General features: G+C 42.2%; 2 protein-coding genes across 2 annotated transcripts in view; both read right to left on the bottom strand.

Annotated features, from left to right (window-relative positions):
- The window catches only part of LOC134565702 (transmembrane protease serine 11G-like), a 152,664-nt gene that overhangs the window by 33,806 nt on the left and 92,990 nt on the right, over positions 1 to 25,868 (bottom strand). The window contains exons 3-6 of the mRNA XM_063425340.1: positions 4,097 to 4,224; positions 3,632 to 3,771; positions 2,298 to 2,365; positions 859 to 1,007 (exon numbers count right to left, since the gene is read on the bottom strand). Of these exons, the coding sequence (XP_063281410.1) occupies positions 859 to 1,007; positions 2,298 to 2,365; positions 3,632 to 3,771; positions 4,097 to 4,223 (484 nt within the window). The 5' untranslated portion in view covers position 4,224. The remainder of the gene's footprint in view (positions 1 to 858; positions 1,008 to 2,297; positions 2,366 to 3,631; positions 3,772 to 4,096; positions 4,225 to 25,868) is intronic.
- Positions 7,496 to 8,162, bottom strand: LOC134565701 (PRELI domain containing protein 3B-like). The gene has a single exon (XM_063425339.1). It carries the CDS (start codon positions 8,129 to 8,131, stop codon positions 7,547 to 7,549), a length of 585 nt encoding a protein of 194 aa, XP_063281409.1. The 5' UTR covers positions 8,132 to 8,162; the 3' UTR covers positions 7,496 to 7,546.

Genomic DNA, 25,868 nt, shown 5'->3' on the forward strand with positions numbered 1-25,868 from the left:
CTTTTTTTTTTTTTTTTTTTTTAAATACTACACTGCGTAGTGTCATTACTGAAAGTGGAAATACAGCACAGAGTAAGTCTTGAGCAGGTAATGTAGTGATTTTTCAATACGTTCATTTTAATTTTAACGATGTAGTTGAATCCAAGGACCCAGTGTAAGGAAGTTACTTGTATGACCAATTGTGTAAGTGAGTGTCTTGGACCTTTTGGTGATACAAGAACGTGTAGAGAAGGTTGGTGATACAAGAACAGTAGAGAAAGATCTACAAAAAGCAAGTTCTAGCCACTCAGTCTGGGCCAAAGATGGCATGCAATGGAGGACAACCACAGATGAAAAAAATATCTGTGTAAAAGAAGTTGCCGAATCGGTTGCTTCATCACTTTGTGAGATGTTTGATTGAGAAGCTCACTACTCCATGGCACACGAGGGAAGGGAGGATAAATAACAACAGACGTACAGTACATTCAGTACGCAGAGAACAGTGTGCCAGGGGTGCAGGAAGCCCCCAGCACAAAAGTGAAGATTACTTAGTATGGGCAGTGTTTCAAGCTAAAACACTGCACATACATACTCCTACTACCATGACCACTTCAAACAACTGAAGTGGTTATGGTGGTTGGAGTTACCCTTCGAAGACTCATTACTGGGATTATTATTGCACTGTACCTCTTTTGTATACTCAGACTTACCAAACAATAAGGATCTCCTGGAAAAGAGGGACATTAGGATAGAAAAGGGGTTGGGCCCAAAATATGGTCATTCTAGATAGGGACACTTGGGAGGTATAGTCACCAGTTGTGTTATGCAATTTACATTGTTCAAGTTTTTTGTGATATAAAAAATGTAAACGCTGCTTGCCTGTTAGTTGAAGTGAGGTTGCATCTATGTCAAATATTGTCTTTGAAGCAACCAAGTTTTCTTTAAATATCTTTTGGACCAAACCAGATGAGCTGTTATTCTCAGGATTGTTAAATAACAACACAAATTCTGGTACAACACTTCCAGCCCTGCAAAAAAAAAAACAAAAAAAAAACAGAATGCATTACTTTCAGATTTTCCAGTGCATGTTTTTTTTATATATCTTTTTCAACAAGCATATATATTATGATGAAACCTGGATTTTTCCTTGGCCAACCGAGACATTTAAAGGAAAAATCTCTAAGGATTGTTAACAACCAATGCTTTGTGCATAGGTTATGGTGCAAGGAGGTCCCCTGTACATGTCTTCCTGCACATAATTCATTATAGGCTGTGATCATGTCTCAACTCACAACACTGTGTATGCACAACTGAGAAGCCTATAGCAGCCATGATACTGCTGCTATCAACTTAAGCAGGAGTCCCTTTTCATCTTATCTGATGTCCTTGATTCTTGAAAAGCACTGAACTACATCTCCAATAAGCTCAACTGGACATGGGTTTATAGTATTTGATTAGTTCCCAATAAAAAAAACTGAGCCGCAAAATTGTTCAAGCCACTTCCCAGGTTTTCTCATTTCTTTTTGCAACGTTCAATGCATTATTTGTAAAATGCAATAAAAAAACTGGGTTTTTAGGAGAGTCTCTAAACAATACGTCGTGTCATCAATAGGTTTAAAGTAAATACCAAAATGATAGATGTGTGTCAACGGGCAATTTAAGAATGCTGGTCAACAAGATTTTTGTGTTAATGGGTGCCTGTAGGTATATAAGGAGAGATAACAACTTTAAATATAGCTAGAATTAAGTAAAGAAGGATTAGCAAAGAATGAAAACTGTTTCCTCAGAAAAAAAACCTGCCTAACATAGAAAGATAGTAATAAATACTGTATTCAGGAATATGACAGACACTGTGTCAGTCCCATACTACCCAATAGTCCGGAACCTTGGAGGATCATACTGGTTTCAGTGTCCTGGTCTGTCGTCATGGTTTGGTGGTTAATGATTGCTTGCATTCCGTCTGCTGGGAACAGTTCCCTGTCCTGCATGCATGAGTACCTTGCATAAAGCTGCACTCCCTGCTTGGCCTGACCTTGGGAGGATCTAAGCCAGCCAGGCATACATACACATGAAGCCCTTCTTTGAGTAGCTTTACCCGCTTTCTAGATGTGGCCGCAAATTCTGGGCATCATCATTAACCCAAATGGCATTACTGGTATGCTCACGTTGGGCCACTGACCACCTGTCCTGATTCTATGTCTCTCAATATTGGGAGGTATGCACCACCACACCAGAAATGGCCACTGAACTAGCTAGGTAGTGCTTTTTATCATCAGCTATATATTATTTATGTAATAAAGATATAATCTTCAACATACCTTAAGCTGGTGATCTGTGACATGTTGAACTGATTCTTCAGTGATGAATTTTTAAAGGTTGATGAAAGCTACATTTTGAACAGAATTAAAAAGAGTTAACGTCAGAGCCACAACTACACTGTAATTTGTAGATGTCTTTCCAACAATATTTACAATATCTTGTACATTTCGCAAAAGGCTATTTAAGCCTTCAAATATTGTTGCAATACTTTGTAAAATTATGTTGGTACATATACATACACAAATATATATATATATATATTCATATATCATTTTTTGCTGCTTATCAAACTGCTAATTCATAAATGTTAGAATTTTGAATGGCTAATCCCGATGTTATGAAACTAGTGACATGAACACGTGCTTTTCAAGAAATATGTGTCATTAACGTGTATTAATAAGTAAATCAATCGAAAGCTTATATCAATTCCCCAATAAAAAAAAATCTAATTGTGTATAAACTAAAATTGTAAATGAACATCAAAGTTCTGTTTTGATCTAATTTTGCCCCATTGAACAGAGAGGCAAGTGCACCAGTTGCAGGGCTTTCCTGTAATCAAACGGGAGAGAAGTTATACCAATGCAAAAAACAGGATATTGTGCTTTTTTGAGCAACAATAAGAAGGAATAAAGTATATAAATGAAGTATGGAAAATGGCTCATTTTGCATAAAACGCAAAGTGTATAGCTATGTTTTAACAAGTTTTAAAAAAATGGACTAACACTTTGCTGGAAACATATCGTCAGGTGTTTCTAAAAAACCATTATGTTTTGTGAGTTTTTAGACTGTTTTTATTAAGTGAGTGCGGTGGAAGTTATATGCTGTATTATTGCTCCCAGCAACACCCTTATAGTGAATGCTTGTTTAAGTGCGGGCAGCCTTTCTGGTTTCACATGTATATATATTGGAGTCCAGACCAACTCCCTTGGTTTTGCACCTCTCTCTATCACATCTGCCTCATTCCAGGGCCCTATTTACTGTATGGTTCCCCCGGAAGGATGAATTTACCAAGTAAGAGCAGGCATTAGGTTGCTGGGATAAGTAGAAAGAGACATGTAGTTTACAACAATCTACATAGGTAACGTCAGCGTTTAAGTCTGCTGTGGGACTTCTGTGAAGACCCCTTGACAAAAGAAAAAAGAAAAAAAAAGAAAGCCCCACAACGAACTGTAATGTTGATGTTGCCAAAGTAGATTGTTGTAAGCTGCATGCATCAATAAAGCAACTGTGAAGTTTATTTACACAGAGTTCGAAGTTCTCTATTTCAGGTTTGTTGTTGATAACAGAGTAGATAGAGATTTTTTTTTTTTTTTTCCAGAATTTAACCGCTTACAAGATCTTTGATTTGGTCAGCCAGGGTCTTGAAAGCAGCGCTGTTGCTCTGTTTATAATCACTGGTGAAGTTCAAATTAAGTATTCTAAAAGATCCATTAAAATACTGAGTGCTGTCACTTGATGCCGCAGGTTTTGCACCTGATAAGAGAAAAAAATATTAAAAACCAAGTCAAGTATAATAGGAAACACTGTTATGAAAATAACTGAAGAGCCCTGTGCCCTCTTGAATTTTTATTTATATAAGTTCATATAAGGAATTAAATTAAAATATATATTAAATTAAAATATATAGTGAAACATAAAGCAAAGCTTTGATTTAAGTGAAACTATTCTTAGTCATTGATAAACCGATAGAAATAGTTTTAAATGAAAAGATGATATAGCCCGTTTCTAGTATACCATAATATTGTATGTTGTTGTGTTTGCCGAGCTTCCCTTTGAATTACAGAAAATATATTCTTACCGTTTACAATAATAATAATGATTGTGGAAACAGCAGCAGCAAAAATAATAAATACGGTCAAGCTGATAACGGCTACTGTGACCTTATGTTCTGAAAGGAGGTCCTTATTTAGGTCAGTTTCAGGCATCCTGGAACAGAAACAGTCAAGTTGAAAATTAAGCATCACTGATATGTACTTATAGGTTTAAGCAATGCAGCAGTGTAGTGTGTTGACAGATATGTAAGAATAGACACTTGGACAGGTGTGGCACCACAATACATTGAATGCATTGTTTATATTAATTTTCTATATTTTTTTTTTATTAAGAAAATTATAGATTTACAAAATTCAGATTTGCAGATCATTTATGATCTTTCTTTAATATTTGATATTAAAACAGAATTTAAAACAAACTCTTGGACTTGCTTATTTTAATGATGTCCATTCCTTGACTGCTTGACTATCAATCACTTTTTGTTCAAATAGCATTACATTTACTTGAAACATGGGATACATAATTCATAATTTAATGACATGCATTTGTCTACAAGCTGGTAATCATTTCTAAAATGTAAATATAGTTAAGTGAGATTTTTAGTGGCTAAACTTTGTTTTGCAAATCAAATGAAAGTAAAAATGTGCATACGTGTTTTGGTAGTGAGGCTATTCAATCACAACATTTAAACAGACAATATACAATAATCAAATCAGCATAATATTTATTCACAATATGTCCCATTCCTTCTTAATTTCTGTATCTGTCCTAATGTCTATTCCTAAACTATAACAAAATGTAAAAAAAAAAAAAAAGCAAGTGCAGTATATTATACATTCAATAAACGTCCAAGTTAAAAAGTGTGCTAAAATATTAATAACAATATTCCACAATGTATGTAATAAGCACTCTCAGTTTTATACAATGATCCTGATTTCGTTATTTAAATAAGGTGCATACATGTTTTAAAAAAAACTTTGCAACAACATTTAAATTATAAATGATTAATTCATGAGGGGGTTAGATCTGTGACCATAGGGGATAAAGCAAAAAAAAATAAAAAATAGTTATGTATAATATCTTACAAGAAGAAAATCACAACATGAACAGTTTATATAAAAATATATGACATATAGACCACATATTCCACTCAAATTATTTTGCAGTGTTGACGGAGGTTATATGTATTAAAATTAATTTAAAGCCTGATAGTGTTTAAATCTAACTCATGTTCAATGTTTTTTTTTTTTTTTTTTTTTTTATTTAGATTTCCATATTCTGGAATAGTTTAATAAAATGGCACCCATTAATAAGAGCAATAACATAAAAAACAACAACTCTGCAGTGCAAACTTTACAAGCCCCCCGGTTTGGTTGCTTTAGCTTGAAATGTGCCAATTGCTTTGTTATAGCTAACAAATCCTGCTCTAGAACCATCCGCTTGCTGCAACCATAGAAACATAGAAACATAGAATGTGACGGCAGATAAGAACCATTCGGCCCATCTAGTCTGCCCAGTTTTCTAAATACTTTCATTAGCATTATCTTATAGTTAGGATAGCCTTATGCCTATCCCACGCATGCTTAAACTTCTTTACTGTGTTAACCTCTACCACTTCAGCTGGAAGGCTATTCCATGCATCCACTACCCTCTCAGTAAAGTAATACTTCCTGATATTATTTTTAAACCTTTGTCCTTCTAATTTTAGACTATGTCCTCTGGTTGTGGTAGTTTTTCTTCTTCTAAATATACCCAACCATCCGCTTGCTGCAACATATTCAGCAGTTCTGAATAATGCTAACTGAAGAGGGAACATTTGTAACCAGCAAGGGAACCAATTTAGAGTTTTGGGAAAACAGTTTTGGGAAAACACCCAGGGACAGCACAGAGCAAATATTTGAAAACAAACATCGGTTCATTTGTTACAAAAGAACAAAATGTTAGAAAGGCATACATTTTGTGAAGAGAGCAAATCACAACATTCATATTTAAAACAAAAAAAACTTGCCGAACACATTCATTTCACGTTTGTGCTATAAATATATTTTCACTCTCCAGCCATCACTTCTATTTATTTTGATAAAAAGTGTCAGGAGCTAACAGAAAAACAGAAAGAGCATTATGGAAATTACCAGAATGTTCCTGCATATTGCTCCAGTTTTAGAGCTCATCGCCATTATGTGCCATATGCCCATCACCCTGCGCATTCTGCGTTATACATGGCTACGCGCCATTCTTTCAGAGTTTACTTAACGCCAAGTCTTGCTACATATTATCAGGCTGACGCAAACATTTGAGCAATTTTACAGAGACTCAAGTATTATTTGTTCCAAAGTTTGCATTCGAGATTGACTCATTTTAACATTTACCTCGAAAAGGTTAGCACTGTGTCCTCACCCAGCCATACCCAATAATGCTCCGATACCAATCAGATAGTAACAAACATTACTACTAACAGTTTCCTAACATGTAGCATCCAACAAGTAGCAATTACTGGCAGTCACACTAGGCCTATCAGAATTTATAGACTAAATGGAGACACAGTGCCACGCTATTTGCGAGTGGCTCCTGAAGGCCAGAAATTGAGGCTAAAGAAAAGTGTCAGGAATTGGAACACATCTAGTATTTTATATGGGCCTTACGGGGATTTCACTTCCAGAAGCAAGACCAGAGTGTGATGCTGCAAGAAATGACGCTTGGTCCCATAACATTAACGGTAGAATTACGCTATGGAGGATGCGTTCTACACCGTCGTAGGTACCACAAAGCTGTTTATTAATCCGAGGTCCGAGTTGAAGCTGCCATGCGGCACCTTTGAAGTTGCATTCAGTCCCCTCCGTAGAACTGGGGAGACACTACATTCCCCTTAATTGTTCCCAAAAAGCTGCAGCTCTCCTCCACATTTTAATTAGAAAACCTACTTAAAGGACCACTCTAGGCACCCAGACCACTTAATGAAGTGGTCTGGGTGCCAGGTACCTCTAGGATTAACCCTTTTTATTATAAACATAGCAGTTTCAGAGAAACTGCTATGTTTATAATAGGGTTAATCCAGCCTCCAAATCCTCTAGTGGTTGTCTCACTGACAGCCGCTAGAGGCGCTTGCGTGATTCTCACTGTGAAAATCACAGTGTGAAAACACAAGCGTCCATAGGAATGCATTGTAAATGCTTTCCTATGCGACCGGCTGAATGCGCATGTGCGGCAAGAGCTGCGCGTGCATTCAGCCGAAAGGGAGGATCGGAGGCGGAGAGGAGGAGGAGAGCTCCCCGCCCGGTGCAGGAAAAATAGGTAAGTTTAACCCCTTCCTCATACCAGAGCCCTGGCGGGAGGGGGACCCTGAGGGTGGGGGCACCCTCAGGGCATTATAGTGCCAGGAAAACGAGTATGTTTTCCTGGCACTATAGTGGTCCTTTAATACAGCTCCAAAGTATAAACATCTAACATATCCTACTGGAACCACACACTCCCAACATCATTCCTCTTCAAAGGCAGCGGCAGCCATCAACGTTCTCATGCTTGCTTTGGTCGATGCTTTCAGGTCCTCTAATTCATTGTTTAATTTGCCAATTACCCATTCCATCGCATCTCTTCCCTTATTGGCATTAACAGATATGGTGTTGGCCATCATCCCTTCTAAATAACTGCTCAGACTGACCCCTTTTACGCTGATGATTGCTTCTTGAGTGAGAACAGTTTTTTCAGGCTCCTGGGGGTGAGGCTTGTAAACCAATCTTTCGTCCACAGACACCATGTTTGTGGAAGTGATGTTACTGGATTTAAGTTCCATTGTTTTGGTCACCGGATCAACCACTGAATGTTCCTCTATGTAAGTCTTGCTTCTGGAGGCTCCAATGATCGATTTAACCAGGGCAGGCATCCCCCATTCAGCACTCAGCAACCGGTGACTGTGCAGCTTCCCACTAGAGTACACCGATCGGTCCAACACATCCACTCCCACCACGCTGGGATTCATGGGGTTGGGGTATTTCTGCATTGCTGCTGTTGTAACAGTTTCCCATGGGTGGTCGAACACGTGCTCTGAGGTCCAGATCTTCATGTTCTCCGTCCGGCGGCCAAACCCGAGTGCCATGTTCAATATTTTGCTTGTTGAACTCTTTTTTCTTGTTTGTTTTCAATTATTTTTTTACATTTGTGCTTATTTCGCAGTTATCAATATACTGTTAATTACATTTTTGTTTTTCTCACTTTGAACTTGTATGACATCGAGCATATTTATCTGTTTAAAGTTCTGATTCTTCTGTATTGCACTATAGTTTTGGTTTTTGTTTTTTAACTTGAATTGGAACAATATTTTATCCTTACATTTGTTTGAAACTTTGTTAATTCTTCACCTCTCTAAACACTGAACGTCTTAAACCATGTGCTTGTCCGTGATTGAGCTAGGACTCTGTACCTTCTCATAGATACATCATGTCTTTTTGGTGAATTGCTACAGAACAGTAAGCTTGGGATCTTCCACCACTTACCAGTAACTCTTCAGATAATGTGGATATGGTGGCTTTTAGCAGTATTAGATTTTTCTCAGCGGATAGTCTTGGATCTTTAAAGACCTATGATGATGCCTTGGAATGCTGATTCCAGACTTGTTCTGTACATTTCTCACATAAAGCTTATCAGTTTTGATACGCAGATAAATCACAGTGGGATTGTTAGGTGTTGAGTGAGTAAATACTAGGCATGTGCATAGGGAAAATTTCCGGTTCGGTTCGGCATTCCAAAATTCGGAATTTTCGCAATTCGGGACTTCGGCAATTCGGCACTTCAACACTTCGGAACTTCGGCAACTTCGGAACTTCGGAACTTCGGCACTTCGGCACTTCGACACTTCGGAAATTTGGCATCTTCGGAACTTCGGCACTTCGGAACTTTGGCAACTTCGGCACTTTGGAACTTCGGCATTTCGGAACTTCGGAATTTCGGGACTTCGGCACTTCTATTGCAGCCGCTTAGTAGATAACTCCCTAATTCCCACGGTATTAGGGAGTTAGCTACCAAAAGGCTGAAAGACCTAAATTGGTCTTTCAGACAACATTACTAATACTAAGTAAAAATTTAGTATTAGTAATACTTAGTATTAGTACATTTTGACCCTACTCGCTAAACCGCGAGTAGGGGCATGTCTAATAAACAGTGAGCAGCCTGTGGCTGCTCACTGTTTAAAAAAAATAAAAAATAGCCCCCCCCCCCTGTGTTTGGGGGCCCTAAAGTAAAACGATGGGGGGGACCTATTGTCCTAACCCCTGGCCCCCACCCCTGAGCGGTGGGTGGGGGCCCTAAATACTAATAAAGGGGGACCTAATGTCCTCCCCCCTGGCCCCCACCCCTGAGCGGCGGGTGGGGGCCCTAAATTGGTATAAGGGGGGACCTAATGTCCTCCCCCCTGGCCTCCACCCCTGAGCGGCGGGTGGGGGCCCTAAATACTAATAAGGGGGGACCTAATGTCCTCCCCCCTGGCCCCCACCCCTGAGTGGTGGGTGGGGGCCCTAAACAAGAATAAGGGGGGCCCTAATGTCCTCCCCCCTGGCCCCCACCCCTGAGCAGTGGGTGGGGGCCCTACAGTAAAATAAAGGGGGGGACCTAATGTCCTCCCCCTGGCCCCCACCCCTGAGCGGTGGGTGGGGGCCCTAAATCCTAAAAAGGGGGGGGAACCTAAGGTCCTCCCCCCTGGCCCCCACCCCTGAGCAGCGGGTGGGGGCCCTAAATACTAATAAAGGGGGGCGACCTAATGTCCTCCCCCCTGGCCCCCACCCCTGAGCTAGTAAGTTATTTTGTTTTTTTACAGGTTCTTAGTTCCCGAATGTCCGAATTGCCCGAAATTCGTCCGAATTCATATTCGGACCGAAATGAATTGCACATGTCTAGTAAATACCCTGATTTGGGGCAAAGGCTTACAGAGTTCTGAAGAATCTTTGCAAGTCAGGCTCTGAGTGACTTACCTCTGTAGATTGTGTGAATAACTTAAGTAAAACCATATGGACCATTGAGATGACAACCAAGTTCAGTTACACCACATATTCTACTGGGGAAATTTAACAAGGCAAGCAGGTGCTATTACGCTAAATGTGCTAAATGTTGCTAGACATTTTATTAGTTTCCATGGTGATTCCTCCTTATTTGGCTCTTTTCCCCAGACAAGCACCTGCTTTTGACTTCATACATCTTCCCCAATTTTTTTTCTCTGTTGGTAAGTGCTTTGGTGATTAGTAGAAAAATGCTTTATAAAGGTTTTAAACTTGTCATAATCACAATTTCCTCATTTCTTTTTCTTATTTTTACCTCTCTCTGATATTTGTCATTGTTTTTTTTTTAACTAAGCAGCCTTGATCCATTGTTTTTTTTTAAATTGTATTTATTTTTATTATGCTGTCTATTCTATATTATACTTAAAACATACAGCACACTGGAGAGATTTGACGCAAGAATGCTAGGAACATAATGTGGCTAAAAAGTATAATTAAACTTAAAAATCATTTACAAACATCAAAATCTGTAGACGGCTGTATTCATACAAGAGGCACCTAGCATCAACATCATGTATGTGTGCCTGACTGTTAATTATCTATAATTATACAGTAAATGTTACACCCCATAACCCTATGTACACGTGCATGTAACTAAGAAAAGAAAACTCCTCCTAATCATTTAGTTTCCCTAAATAGAAACTAATAAAAGCCAATGTTTATCGTAAATAGGAGGGTTTTTTTATTCAGTAAGTGCAACCTTCCAGAATCATATAATGATGCCCAAATGTACATTTTCCACAAAGCTACAGATATTGATGGGCCATATATGAACCCAAACTAGTCACAATTAGTCAGAATGTATTAAAATGCCTTTATTATTTAAATACCTTGATTAATACCATATTGGTTTACATTTTACATTATTTCAACTATTTAAGAATTAAAATGTTTAGACCAAAATAAGTAAATTAGAAATATTCTTATATTCAGCTATTTTTCATGCTGACTATGTCTGGCCTAAATGTAAGATTCTACACTATTACTGGTTTAACTAATACTTCTAAACTCAAATTAAAATGAATACTGATTCAAGAGATATATTTGGTGTTTGCCATATTTTTAGCTGCAAGAAACAGAAAAAAAAATCAGTCAACAATACATTAATAAGTGTGATAATCCTTCATTGCCATATTCTAAACAATTTTAATAGTCTGCATTGTGGGTATAAAGGAGCACTACAAACAACACAACCACTACAGCTTACTGTAGTGGTTGTGGTGACAGAAGTAACCTTGTACCCTCTTATAGTAAGTAGTCGAACCATTTGAGAACAGTCGCACAACTTACCTGGAGTAAAAAGCTCTGTACAGAGGCAAAGCAGGGAGGTGCTTATTGGCTAAGAACTCTCAGCTGACGCTCTTAGACAATGAGGGTGACCTTCACGCCAAGGCATGAGCTTCTGGCTCTAGGGGAGGTGGAACCGGTTACCTGGCATACTAATCAATTTGACTACTAAAGCTAGGAGGTGGCCAGGGCACTCCAGACACCATAACAAGCAGGCTGTAATGGTTATGGTGTTTGGAGTATTCCTTTAATGTCTTCACTAGGAAACGCCTCTCATGGCTATCACTGTGACATCCACTAGAGACGTGGTTATGACATAATGTAAATATTCCAAGGACAGTTACGGAGGAGTCACCATGGCAGATGCAGAAACCCAAGTATCCAGATACATGCATGGGCAGCTCCAGAGCAGGTGCTTAGGTAGAGCACTGTCACATTTTATGTGTTCTAGACTGCACGTTTATTAAATTTTACAGCTTCATTCCATTGTTTTCTTATATTAACCCTCCCAAATTTGTCCTATTTTATTATGGAGAAATGGGTGAAGCTTGCGAGGTGTGACTCTGGGGTTGAGACACCAATTAATGCGTAAGAATAGAATAATATGGTGATAGAAACAGGAAAAAAGGGCAAATTGGATGTATGTATGGGTGAATACCAGTGATGGTGAGAGAATGAAAGAAAACAAATCAAGTGAGGGATAGTCATGTAAACAATATGATATAGAATAGTTATAATGACTTGGAAATGGATTGGTAGAATGATAAGTATAAAGGTATCAGTAGGTGGAAGGGTTGGAGAGTAAGTATAAATGATAATGGAGGGGTGGGAAAGGAGTCAGGTGACATGGAATGAGGAGAGACATCAACTGAATGCTATTTCAGTTGGCATGGAGTGATTATTGATTAGTGATAAGGCAGGAGATGGAAAAATAATGATAGGAGATGTAAAGGAGGGAGAAGGAATGATGTACAATGTTTGGTGATAAGTGTATGCGTGATAGAGCTCCACAGCAATAAAACTCACATTAATATGCAGTGTGTGCATGTATATAACAGAGCTCCATAATTAAAAGTAAATACATAAGCAAAACCTATAAGGGTTATTTACAAAAGTGAGAATGCTAAGTGGATTTCAAACTTAAGGCCAAAATAGGAAGCTCATCTGACAATATTTATTTTATAGTTTGGCTATTTTGACCTTAAATTTTTAATTCTCTTTGAATGTTTACTCTAGTGAATACAACTGTAAAAGTTTTTTGTTTGTTTGTTTGTTTGCTTTTACTTTGTAATGTGTCTAACTGCCGTGTCTTATGTATCTCTGTGACACACTAATAAGCTCCCCCACATTAATGTCTGAGAGAGATCCACAGCAACAAAACTAAGTGATAAGCGTGATAACTTTATAGAAGATGGTTTTCTATACACTGCACCACAATCAGAAATTATAGAGTCCTTTCCAAGCCCTTGCACCGGAACCACCTCTGTACAGGGCATAACCTTGCACTGCCTATCAGGAATACGTCATTCATGTTCTGGAAAATGTGTTAAATCTGGCAAGCCTTCCTCAAGAAGAAGCAGTAAATCAAAGAAGTGTCTGGGGATGGCAGCACATTGTCACTTGCCAATTGTACTGCACCTTACATTCTCCATTCAATACAAACACATGGTTAATCTCTAAATCATGAATTGTCAGGTATTCACTGGGGAATTTGAACTTTAACCCCTTAAGGACACATGACATGTGTGACATGTCATGATTCCCTTTTATTCCAGAAGTTTGGTCCTTAAGGGGTTAATGACAAAACTGCTGAGTCGGAAACATATTACATAAGAAATTCTTCCGATTCATCTAGATTAGTCTAAGAATAGAATTCACCCGCTAAATTCCAATTTATTTGAATAGCCCTGTCAATCATGAATATCCATGACCTTATGTTGAAAATAAACACAAAGGGGATTGGCAACTAATACAATAGGAGCATAAAATATTCCTCTTACACCTTTCTAAGAGGTAGGTGAGATACACAGTGGAGCTTACTAATATAAATGTTTAAAACATTTTTTTTTTTTCATAGTGCTGGCACCCTAAAGGCCTTCAAAGATTTATTTGGGCTCAGTGCTACTTGTAGGTTGCATATCTTTGGTATAGTACATTTATATACAAAATCTCAATTTTCACAAAATTACACATTTAGAAACATAAAAGTACTAATTGTTTTGAATAGCACTATTTGAACGTTGTAGAACAAAACTGGAACAAAAAGTCCTCTTGAGCAGCAAATACAGGTCTGGATCCTGCTGTTACCGCAATTGCGATTGTTCCTTCTTATCCTCGAGATGGTGATACCTCTGATAGACACCAACACTGCAAATGGGACCTACCAGTTTCATCTGTCTGGACTTTCACAGGTAGATCTGAATAATAGTATTGATCCTCCACACCTTTGCATATCTCCTAAATTACCTCTCCAATTAGGAATCAATATCAGCTGTATCCGTAACAAAACAGTGGCTGCCAGGATCCCTTATGGGCAACATCTAAAACCATACATGTCTAAATATAGTTACAACAAACCAGAAAATTGTCATATTTCACCCAACACAGCAAACATTATCAGGCTCGTTGTTAAGTAGATTGTTTTCTGATGCCAACATTTTTTAAACTATATTACCACGTCATTTATTCACTCTCACTACATCTATTCCTATGCATATATATTTTTTCCCAGTGAATCTCATCACATTTACTACAGTATTGTGGGACACTGTTTAGTATTCTGACTCTCAATAGCCCTGTAATGTTCCTTTATCCATCCCTTTAATGCATAAGTAGCTCATCCTGCATTGGAGTAAATATAATCAATTCTTGGATCTGCAATTAAGAGAATATTCAATGTTTAATAAAAGCTCTGCTAATAGTCACACTTTGTATCTTCATGCTAAATTATGTTAATGTATACAAATTTTACACAAATCCCAGTGGTCTGTTAGAAAGAATCCCTTCACCCCAAGGGAATGCTCTGGTGGACTTTGGACTAAAAGGTTCCTAACTTTGCTTAAAATTACTTTTGGTTCTCTTGGTGAAATGTGTTTTAATAATTTATCCTGTAAAAGATCGGCCAAAATGTGTATTTATTAAGTTAAATTAGTAGTTGTGCCCTCAGCAAACTTATACTCATTTGAGAGAGCCTCAGATTTCATCTCTATTGTGCTAGCAAATGTATAGATTGGGAGAAAAACATGTTCATAAAATAAACCTTTCCCCCAACTGTTAGTCAGTTGTTCGGCATAGACACTATGCTGAAGAATTACCTGACAAGGGGTGGCAGAATACACCTCCCACAGGTGATCCTTCTGCTTTCTTGGTGGGTTTGGAACGTAGATGAAGTCAGTATATCTCAATATATGTGTATACTGTGTATCTCACCTGTGTGTTATAATAGTGTAAGAGAAACAGTGCATTCAGAAAGTATTTGGACCATTTCCCCACATATTTTATGTTGCAGCCTTATGCTATAATTGTTTAAATATTTTTTTTTACATCAACACTCAATATCCTACAATGACAAAGCAAAAAACTGATTTTTATAAACATTGTTTGAAAATTCTTTAAAACAAACAAAGTTTTAATATCACTGACAAGTATTCAGACCTTTTGCTATGATACTTGAAATTAAACTCAAATGCACCCCAGATTCAATTGATGGAGAAGTGCACAGGTCAAAATTTGTTTTACTGGGGGGCGTGGCCTGACTGGGAAGCTGTACAGTCGCACATGATATGGGCTCCTGGGCCTGGGCCTGAATACCGGCTGAAATCAGGGGCAATCTGTGCAATCCTGAACCCTAATCTATCACAAATTGCTCTGCAAAAGCTGACGACCTGGGGGATACCCCACAAGCCTGGAATGCCTGCCGGAATGACAGACCTGAGGCCTGGGGCCTACACCAAGCAGGGCAGAGGAGAGGCGGCCGCTCTCCCGGCCCGCAAACACATGCAGCACCCGCAACGCAAGGCTGCCCCCCCCCCTTAGGACCGGTGGGGGTTATCCCGGTCCAAATAGCCTCGACCAGCATACCTCTGTGGACCTCACACGCAGAAACCAGACCCAACCACGCACCATGCCTGCAAGTACCCAGCCACACAAAAATGGCGGATGTGCAGCCAGGTGGAGGAGAAAGGCCAGTAGAATGTAGCCCCAGCACAAGCGACTCACTTACCAGCCGCCTGAATGACCTGTTCACAGCCTTCTGGGCACGAATTATGGCCCGGCAAGTGGCAGAGCAGCAGCAGAAGCAGGAGAGCAGGAGACTGGGGGGCCAACATGACAGCGCCGACCGAAGGGGGACTGGGACACCCTCGGGCAAAGCCTTAGTAAAGCAGCCTACAAAATGAGATGATAGCCCATCTGGGCCGACGGCCATTGAGGGAACAACCCCAGGGCATCAACCACACAGGCAGAGACCGGCCCGCCGAAGGCGACGCAACACCAACACCAAGGCCTCCAGACCTGTCCCGATAGGGAAGGATCCGGACCCTAGAGGTACCCGAATCAGTGGACACAGGATGCCGGCCATGCTACCGGCCCGGAGCTGGAGGGCGAAACCAGACAACTCCCGGTGGACCGACTACCAACGGGAACCCCCAATGCCGCAGACTCGGTTCCCACCCAAAGGAAAGGGGTGACTACACAGCAGGCAGGCGGCCAGCCCCATGCTCATTACTGAACGCTGCCCGGCCACCTGGTGACTATATCTATGCTATCTCCCTCCCTCCCTGCCCCCCATATACATAAGCTATCAGGCTTACCACCACATCAACTGGGCTGCAGCTTAGACCAGCTCTACATACCACTCTTGCCTGATCCCCTAGTACAAGCGAGCAAACACACCCACGTAATACCCACAGAGGTCCATTAATCATAATCATTTAAAAGCAATTTGTGAGCATGTTTCATTAATCTCTCTCAGCATGATTGAACTCTATGTAGCAAATTACCACTGTTCACCCTACTCTATGTCCTACAAGCATGAATATACATCTAGATATTATAACTATAAAAAAAAGAGTGCAGAGAATCAGACATGTGATGCTGTTTAATGGTTGATATTTTCTCTTGATACCTTGCAATGTCTATGTTCATTTGTGTACTTTGCAAAGCACTACAAAAATAAAGAATTAAAAAAAAAAAAAAAAAAATTGTTTTACTTCGTTACGATTTGGCAGAAATTCTGAAAATATTCGTTCGGCCAACTTAATTTAGTCTTAAAATGCCATTAATTTTCTAAATTTTGGGGGGCGGAGCCTGACCGCTTAACTGAGCAGACGTGGGAGACTCGGCTCCTGCCAAACGGGCAGAAAACAGGGCACAAACGAGGACAAAACAGCCTGGGAACTTACCAGGGGGCATCACCCACGTCGGGGATGCCCTCCTGAATCCAGCGATACCTCTTGGATGCCCGTCGGAGCCAGAAAAGAGGGATACTAAGCGCTGCCTGTGGGGGATAGAGTCGTGCAGAGGCGGCCGCTCTGACCGTCGCTGAACCCCCGAGGCGACATAACTGGTCTCCAATCCCCCCCCCTTGGACCGGTGGGGGTTATCCCGGTCCCCACAGGACACGCGGACCGAAGCTGCTGATGAGCTCTCTGGCCGCACCACCTGCAAAGTCACCAACAATCCGAGGCAAACCTAAGATGGCCGCTCAGCAAGGGGCAGAGGCAACGGGCATAAGCCCTCAACCATACACTAACCCCCTGGAAACGTTTGATTCGCTTTGCAGGAACCTCTGGTCCATACTCCGCCGCAGTGGAATCTCACGCTGCCGAGCAGCTAAAATGAATGCCTCGGGGGGCGTGGCCTAGCAGCGGAGCGGAATGGCTGCCTAATCTCTGAGCTCCTCCGTGCTCGCCCTGCAAATCACTAGAAAGCTGCCCCAAACGCAAATATGGGGAAACACACTAAGACTGGGGGTACCCCCAAACCATCGGGCACCCGCCCACCTGCAATCCAGGCGTCGTTCAGGCAATATATGACCACACAGCCGGACCCATCATCCCAGGCCTCCGCTGAGGCCTTCCTGTACTCGAACTCCCAGGTCGGCGAAACGAGCGGAGAGGCCACAGATCACCCATCGGCAGACTGGATGGCCCTGCTGAGAGCACTGCCCACCAGAGCCGACTTGACCCAAGCCACATCGGCCCTCCATGCCTCGATCCGGGCCGACCTCCAACTGATGAGAGCAGACATGCAAGGTATGGCAGACCGCATGGCACGGCTGGAAGAGTGGCCCACACAACCACAGAGTCTACGCTTCACGGCCACACTGCCCACTTGCAAGCCATGGCTCGCCATGTCGAGGATCTCGACAACAGGGGCCGCAGAAACAACCTGCGGATCCGAGGCCTACCTGAAGGCGAAGAACCCTCAACCCGGCTCACTGACACACTTACCATCTTATTTAACGACCTTCTGGGCCGTCCTGCGGACACACCGATCGATTTTGTCCGAGCACACAGGGCACTAAGACCCAGAGGCCCTGAAGGAGCGCCGCCGAGGGATGTAATATGCTGCTAGAATGGCGACCATAATCGCGGAGATACAGGTGGTGGAGGCCAGGCACAAACTAACACGGCTCCAGAGCGATGGTGCCAAGTTACTGACACTACGCAGGGAATTGGCATCCATCATGAACGCAAACCACCAAAGGGCACACCTGCGCACCAAAGCTTTCTTTCATACACACGCCAACAAATGCGGGGCCTTGTTGGCCAGTATGATCGCCAAAAAGAGAGCAGAATCCTACATACCTAAAATTCGCGACAAAGACGGACGACTGAAACAACTCCCGGGGGACATGGCAGAGACTATACGGGAATACTACGCGGGGCTTTATGCCATACACCCCGACAGGGAGCCACCGCGTCTGGGAGACGTCCTACCAGAGACCAGACAATACCTACACAGACGCATACATAAACGACTTCCCAAGGAAGCCACGAGTGCCCTTGACGAACCGATCACACCACACGAGCTGGCCTGGGCCATAAAAGAGTCGAAATTGGGCAAATGCCCGGGCCCTGACGGTCTTCCCACTAGATACTATAAAAAGTTTGCTGACGTATTATCCCCACACCTCCTGACTGCCCTTAACGCCCTACGGGACGGAGCCAGCCTACCCACACAGACTCTAGCGGACAACATCTCCCTAATCCCAAAGGAAGGTAAAAACCCGGAACTCTGTGCAAGCTACAGACCTATCTCCCTGCTAAATTGTGACCTTAAACTCTTCACAAAAATCCTAGCCCGCAGAATACAAACCTACCTCCCTGATCTCATACATAGGGACCAAGCAGGGTTCACGCCACAGAGAGAAGCGAGAGACAACACCATCAGGACACTCGATCTCATTCACAGGGCACAATGCAGTCGGGAAGGCCTCCTCTTGCTCTCCACAGATGCGGAGAAGGCCTTCGACCGCATAGATTGGGGCTACATGCTAGCGGTATTAGAAGCAATAGGTCTGGGCCCGCATATGATGAGCTGGATACGAGCCCTGTACTCTAAACCCACAGCAAGGGTATGCGTGAACGGGTTGTTCACGAACCCGTTCCCCATTCGGAATGGCACGAGACAGGGATGCCCTTTGTCCCCACTGCTGTTTGTACTGGCACTGGAGCCCTTTCTTAACTCTGTCCGGGACAACCCGGCCATACGAGGGATGCAAATAGGGCGGACGAGACACGTAGTGGCTGCCTTTGAAGATGATCTGCTGTTTTATGTCACCCAGCCTGAAACGTCAATGCCAGCAATCATGGCAGAGTTCCAGCTCTACGGCCAATTATCGAACTTCAAAATTAACCTCTCCAAATCTTCAGTTCTGAATGTCTCAATCCCACCCAATAGAGTAGAAGCCCTGAAACACACACTCCCATTCCAATGGTCTGACACCACTATAATATACTTAGGCACCTCCATACCAAGAGACCTGTCACAAATATACACCGCTAATTTTCAACCCCTCCTGACCACAATACGCAGAGACCTGGAGGAATGGACTAAAGTCCGTCTTTCCTGGTTTGGACGCATTGGAGTATTGAAAATGAACATTCTACCCAGGCTGCTCTACCTGTTCCAGACACTACCAATCCACATACCCGAGGCATATTTCTCAACGCTGCGCTCCATGGCACTCAGATTTACATGGCACAACCTGCAGGCACGGGTCAAACACGACACACTCACGCTACCAAAACGGAAGGGTGGCCTGGCCCTCCCAGACTTCCAGGTCTATTACAAAGCAACCCATCTCCAGAGGGTGATGGAATGGTCCAAATCGGAGGTCCACAAGTTGTGGAAGGAAATAGAGTCAGACCAGATAACCAGACCGATAGGGCTCTTACCGTGGCTAGACCACCACCAGGGCAGACAGCTGGCTAACCCACACCCACTAATTAGAGCGACCTTAATGGTTTGGCATAAAGTGGGGACACCCTCCTCCCTCACCACACCCATTTCCCCACTCCTTCCCCTGACACATAATGATGCCTTCCCACCCGGACTAGACGCAGGCCCGTTTCAACAAATGTTAGGAAACTCGCTACCTAGACTCTGCCACGCTACCACCAGCGGCACGATACGGACTCTTGAGTCCCTGTTGCCCGTAGAGAGACCAACGTTCATGATGCAGTTCAGATACAAACAACTATTAGCCTACCTACTAATAATCACCAGGGACGTTCACGCACACAGGCCACTCACAGACTTTGAAAGGCTCTGCCACGACCCAAGCACACTGGCCAGGGGGCTGTCCACACTCTATAGCCTCCTCATGGACGCAAAGAGACTTCCCCCACCGAGCTTCATGAGTAAATGGGAAACTGACCTGGGAACCACACTCTCGCCGACCCAATGGGAAAAGATCTGTACCCTTTCCCTTCACTGTGCAACATCCAGTGGCATACAAGAAACGGCCTATAAGGTACTATCCCGCTGGTACCGCACGCCACTGGCCATCCATTCCTACGACCCAACCGCCACCAACAACTGTTGGAGATGTGAGAAAGCTCTAGGCCCCTTGATACAACCCTACTGGGCAGCGATCCACACGATCATCACGAAATTTTCTGATACTCCACCCCAACTAGACCCAGCAGCTTTCCTCCTACACCACACATCCGCCCGTAGCTCATCTTATAAAAAATCCCTAACGATCAGGATGTTAAACACAGCGAAGAGCCTAATTCCCTTATACTGGAAACAAAAAACCCCACCACCTGTGTCTGCCTGGTTTAAACGCATGGAAGAGCTCAGGGCGCTAGAGGAACTTATCTCACACGCAGAGGGGAGAGAACAGTCGTATATGACGACCTGGACACACTGGATACTGACTACGACGAAACCCGACTTCCAGACACTTATCACAGACTGAGTAGACATCAGTGGGAACATAGCCCGAGACGATGGGTAGGGGTGACAGGGAATGACCACAAAGACAGCGCACGTCATACGTGGAGCCACCACAGACAGAGACGGACGAGGGGCCACACAGACCCATTGGGCAGGGATGACGCTTCCCCAAACGCTGAAGATTCCCCCCCCCCCTTGTTTTCTCATCTCCCCTCCCCCCCCCACCCCACCCCCCTCCCCCCCGCGGCCCGGGCGAACTTGCGGGCCACGCAGCCGGACCAGGATACAGCGGACCACAGGTATGCCATCAAAGGCTTAACTTTACATGCTTCGAACTGGAAACCTGCGCGTTTCCCTGCATTGCTGTACCGATACTTAAGATTCGCTAATACTGTACCTGATAACTTGTACGTGCCATTTACTGGAAACCTGCGTGTTTCACCGAACCACCTTTGAGACATTTACTTTTATTATTGTTCAAATGTATACTATTGAAAACCTGAATAAAATTTAATTCACAAAAAAAATGATCGCCTCGTGGATCCGCCCTACGACCCGCCGGCGCCATTACAGGTACCCACTCCAGGCCTCCACTGTGACCACGCGGCCTGGCCGGCGCCAAAACCATTCACATAAGGAAGCGACAACACACTACCCAAGCGCACAAGCTCGCCCCACTACACGCTGGAGATGGGCCAATGAACATCCCCCACAGCCACACCACTCACCTAGACACAGAATTCCAGAGCAGACAAGCTCCAATCTACGCCCCGAAGGTATGGCAGACCGCCGCGCTATAGAGCAGTGGGGAATATGCCGCACAGATACAGGAGCTGGATCCCAGCCCAAAGGGTCCACCGGCGAGATTTCTGTTGATAGAAAACGGGACATTCCGGCAAGAGGCATAGGCTAAGGCTCCCATCACATTGCTTCGTAGCCGACAGGCCCTGCTCTGACCTGTAGGAACGGGACTCTGGCTGCTGATAGGCAGGCCCAATAAACCAGGGCACCCTACCCATGAATACCCTAAGGAGCTGCTGTTTCTCTACAATACTTAACCAGGACTAACAGAGGACACTGCCGCGGCTTAGCAATAAGATGCCATAATTATTCTGTACCTCACACACACCATGCTTCAGTGCAGGACACCAGTTCACCTTACATAGGCGGGCCCACACGAAGCAAAAGCTAACAGGCAGCTCACACGGTTACCTAGATTTTTAGGGCTCAGCAGCAGTTTATATGTCACATCTTATTTGTTATTCGTTTTTTTGGCATATTTGACTCTTTATATTCACATGTTTAAGCTCAGTGTTGATGTCACGTGTTCCCTGTGGTTTCACACCTAGTTAAAGCTATAGGCAGCATAACTTTTTTAATGTCTAGTTGGTACAGCAATGATAGGCGAAGCAAAAACAAGGCCTAGACAGGACCAAATAGTGAGTAACTACATAGGTCGCAGAGATAACTAACTATTACACGCTAAGACTCACAGGCTATATATGCAACCATATCTGTCCAAATAACTACAAAATGTACATTGTTCTTCATGCCACATAACTGCTATGCAATGTTAAATGATGCGAAGGTACCTGCTGTTGTGGCAGTGCATTTCCGCTTGTCTAATCTATGTACAAATAAAATAAAGAATTAAAAAAAAAAACAGTACCAGTATAGGTAGTTATCTGAAAGATCAAAATTAAGAAAAGATCTTTGATCTGTTAAGTAGTTTACTCCCTAAGTTGCCATCCTTAAGTAAGATTGCTATAAGTATACCTAATACCAAATAAGGGAGGTATCTGCTAAAGGATGCCCTAATTTGGTGTCCTTAAATATTCCCACATAAGGGCACCAATTTTGGAAGTTATTTGCCAAAATGGTAAAAAAAAATTAAATTAAGAAAATCCCTTTTTGTAATTCTGATCTTTCAGCTGTTTTGTAAAAAAAACTCCAAAATTTGCTTTGCTGAGATGGGATTCCATATTTAATTAAACCAAATTACAGAGCACTCTACTAAACCGGTAAAAGATCAAAATTTAAGTGACAGTACAGTGAGCAAATAAAAAAATGTAATCATGCATTTTTCTTGTTTATTGGGGGCATATCTACAACAGCTTAAAACAGCTCTAATCTTGTTTTACTGCCTTTGCAAGCCACCTCCCCTTGATCTTTAAAACATGCTTCCCAAAAGGCATCCAGCAGCAGGAAACATTGAAAAAAAATAAACCTATAAATGTGTATTACTAATTCAGAATCTAGCAAATCTAGCTATATCCCCTCCTTCGGAGGAAGCTCAGGCAAAAAAATTATTCCCGGAATCTTCCCCAGAGCTGATAACGAACCTAAGCCTTACAAAGATGATAAATGACCTTTATGAAAAGATTAAGAAAGATTTAAAACAAAATCTAGCGGAAGTAATTAAAGAGATGTCCATCCTTAATTCTAAACTGGTAGAGCGAAATAGCGAACTTGAAAAAACACGCTTAGAGGCTACTCATCTTCAGTCTCAGAATATAGCCTTAAAAGATTAGTTAAAGGAGATGGATAGCAAATTAACACAATTAGAAGATAGGCCTCGTCTAAATAATGTAAGACGTAAAGGTATATCAAAGGATCTAAAAAATTATGATTTATCTGGGTATGTTACTGAATTTATTGCTCAATTTATTGATGCACACCAAATGACTTTATTCCCTCTAGAAAAATGCCACAGAATTTATAGCCCCAGAAATAGGGCTTCCTCCTCACCTAGAGACGTAATAATCAGGTTTCTAAACTTGTCTGTAAAAGATTTATTTCTGAAACAATTGAGACTTAATCTACATTTAAGAGACAACATTTTTGAAGGGATATTGGTATTCCCAGACCTCTCGTTGGCAACTAGAAGTGAAAGAAGAGGTTTTAAAGATTTACCATCACCGCTCAGATCAAAGAATATTAATTACTGATAGGGATTTCCCACTAAATTGCTAATTTAGTACAATGGGAAAAACTTAATTGTTAAAGATCCTTTGGAAGATATCCCCAGACTGAAAAGTATAGGAATGCTGGGTTTCCAGTCATGGACAAACTCTTTCAAACTACTTATAAAATCTACTCATTGTGTTAACATACAGGAGACCTCTCTTAAACTTACTCGTTGATGGTATATGGTCCCTACTAAGCTGTGTAAATTTTAACCAAATACCTCTTGCCAGTGCTGGAGATGTAATATGAATCCTGGTCAATAAAACACATTTGGTGGGATTGTGATAAACTGAACATCCTTAAATCAGAAGTTACTAAAATCTTAACAGATTTAAAATTAAAAGTTGCTTTAACCTTAGAAAGATTCCACTTTCATTTAAACCTTCCTTTTCTGTCAAAACCATCGATTTATCTTACCGTACATATATTAATGGCTGTTAAGCTTTGTATGGCTAGATATCGGAGAAGGTAGGAGCTTCCTAATATCCATGAAATTAAAGCTCAGATTAATTACCAAGGAGTGATGGAGAAAGCAATATACAGGTGATACTCGAAAAAATTTGAATATCGTGCAAAAGTTCATTATTTCAGTAATGCAACGTAAAAGGGGAAACTAATATATGAGATAGACTCATTACATGCAAAGCAAGATAGTTCAAGCCGTGATTTGTCATAAGTGCAATGATTGTGGCTTGCAGCTCATGAAAACCCCAAATCCACAATCTCAGTCAATTAGAATATTGTGAAAAGGTGCAATATTCTAGGCTCAAAGTGTCCCACTCTAATCAGCTAAGTAAGCCATAACACCTGCAAAGGGTTTCTGAGCCTTTAAATGTTCTCGGAATCTGGTTCAGTAGGAATCACAATCATGGGGAAGACTGCTGACCTGACAATTGTGCAGAAAACCATCATTGACACCCTCCATAAGGAGGGAAAGCCTCAAAAATGTAATTGCGAAGGAAGTTGGATGTCCCCAAAGTGCTGTATCAAAGCACATTAATAGAAAGTGATGTGGAAAGGAAAAGTGTGGAAGAAAAGGTGCACACGCAGCAGGGATGACCGCAGCCTAGAGAGGATTATCAGGAAAAGGCCATTCAAAAGTGTTGGGGACTTTCACAAGGAGTGGACTGAGGCTGGAGTCAGTGCATCAAAAGCCATCACACACAGACGGATCCTGGACATGGGCTTCAGATGTCGTATTCCTCTTGTCAAGCCGCTCCTGAACAACAAAAAACGTCAGAAGCGTCTTACCTGGGTTAAAGAAAAACAGACCTGGTCTGTTTCTCAGTGGTCCAAAGTCCTCTTTTCTGATGAGAGCAACTTTTGCATCTCATTTGGAAACCAAGGACCCAGAGTCTGGAGGAAGAATGGAGAGGCACACACTGCAAGATGCTTGAAGTCCAATGTGAAGTTTTCACAGTCTGTGTTGATTTGGGGAGCCATGTCATCTGCTGGTGTTGGTCCACTGTGCTTCATTAAGTCCAGGGTCAATGCAGCCGTCTACCAGGAGATTTTGGAGCTCTTCATGCTTCCTTCCGCAGACGAGCTTTATTGGGATGCTGACTTCATTTTCCAGCAGGACTTGGCACCTGCACACACTGCCAAAAGCACAAAAGCTTGGTTCAATGACCGTGGGATTACTGTGCTTGATTGGCCAGCAAACTCGCCTGACCTGAACCCCATAGAGAATATATGGGGCATTGCCAAGAGAAAGATGAGAGACATGAGACCGAACAATGCAGAAGAGCTGAAGGCCACTATTGAAGCATACTGGTCTTCCATAACACATCAGCAGTGCCCCAGGCTGATAGCTTCTATGCCACACCGCATTGAGGCAGTAATTGCTGCAAAAGTACTGAGTCCATATGCATGCTTATACTTTTCAGAGGTCCGATATTGTTCTATGTACACTCTCTGTTTTATTGATTGCATGTAATATTCTAATTTACTGAGATTGTGGATTTGGGGTTTTCATGAGCTGTAAGCCATAATCATCGCACTTTTGACAACTCATGGCTCGAACTATCTTGCTTTGCATGTAATGCGCCTATCTCATATATTAGTTTCCCCGATTAGGTCTATTGTTCTTCT

Source organism: Pelobates fuscus, chromosome 6 (genome assembly GCF_036172605.1).
Source record: "Pelobates fuscus isolate aPelFus1 chromosome 6, aPelFus1.pri, whole genome shotgun sequence".
NCBI classification, from domain to species: Eukaryota; Metazoa; Chordata; class Amphibia; order Anura; family Pelobatidae; genus Pelobates; species Pelobates fuscus.

Coding starts and splice junctions, on each gene's coding strand:
- LOC134565701 (XM_063425339.1), bottom strand. CDS start 8,131: ATGAAGATCTGGACCTCAGAGCACGTGTTCGACCACCCATGGGAAACT.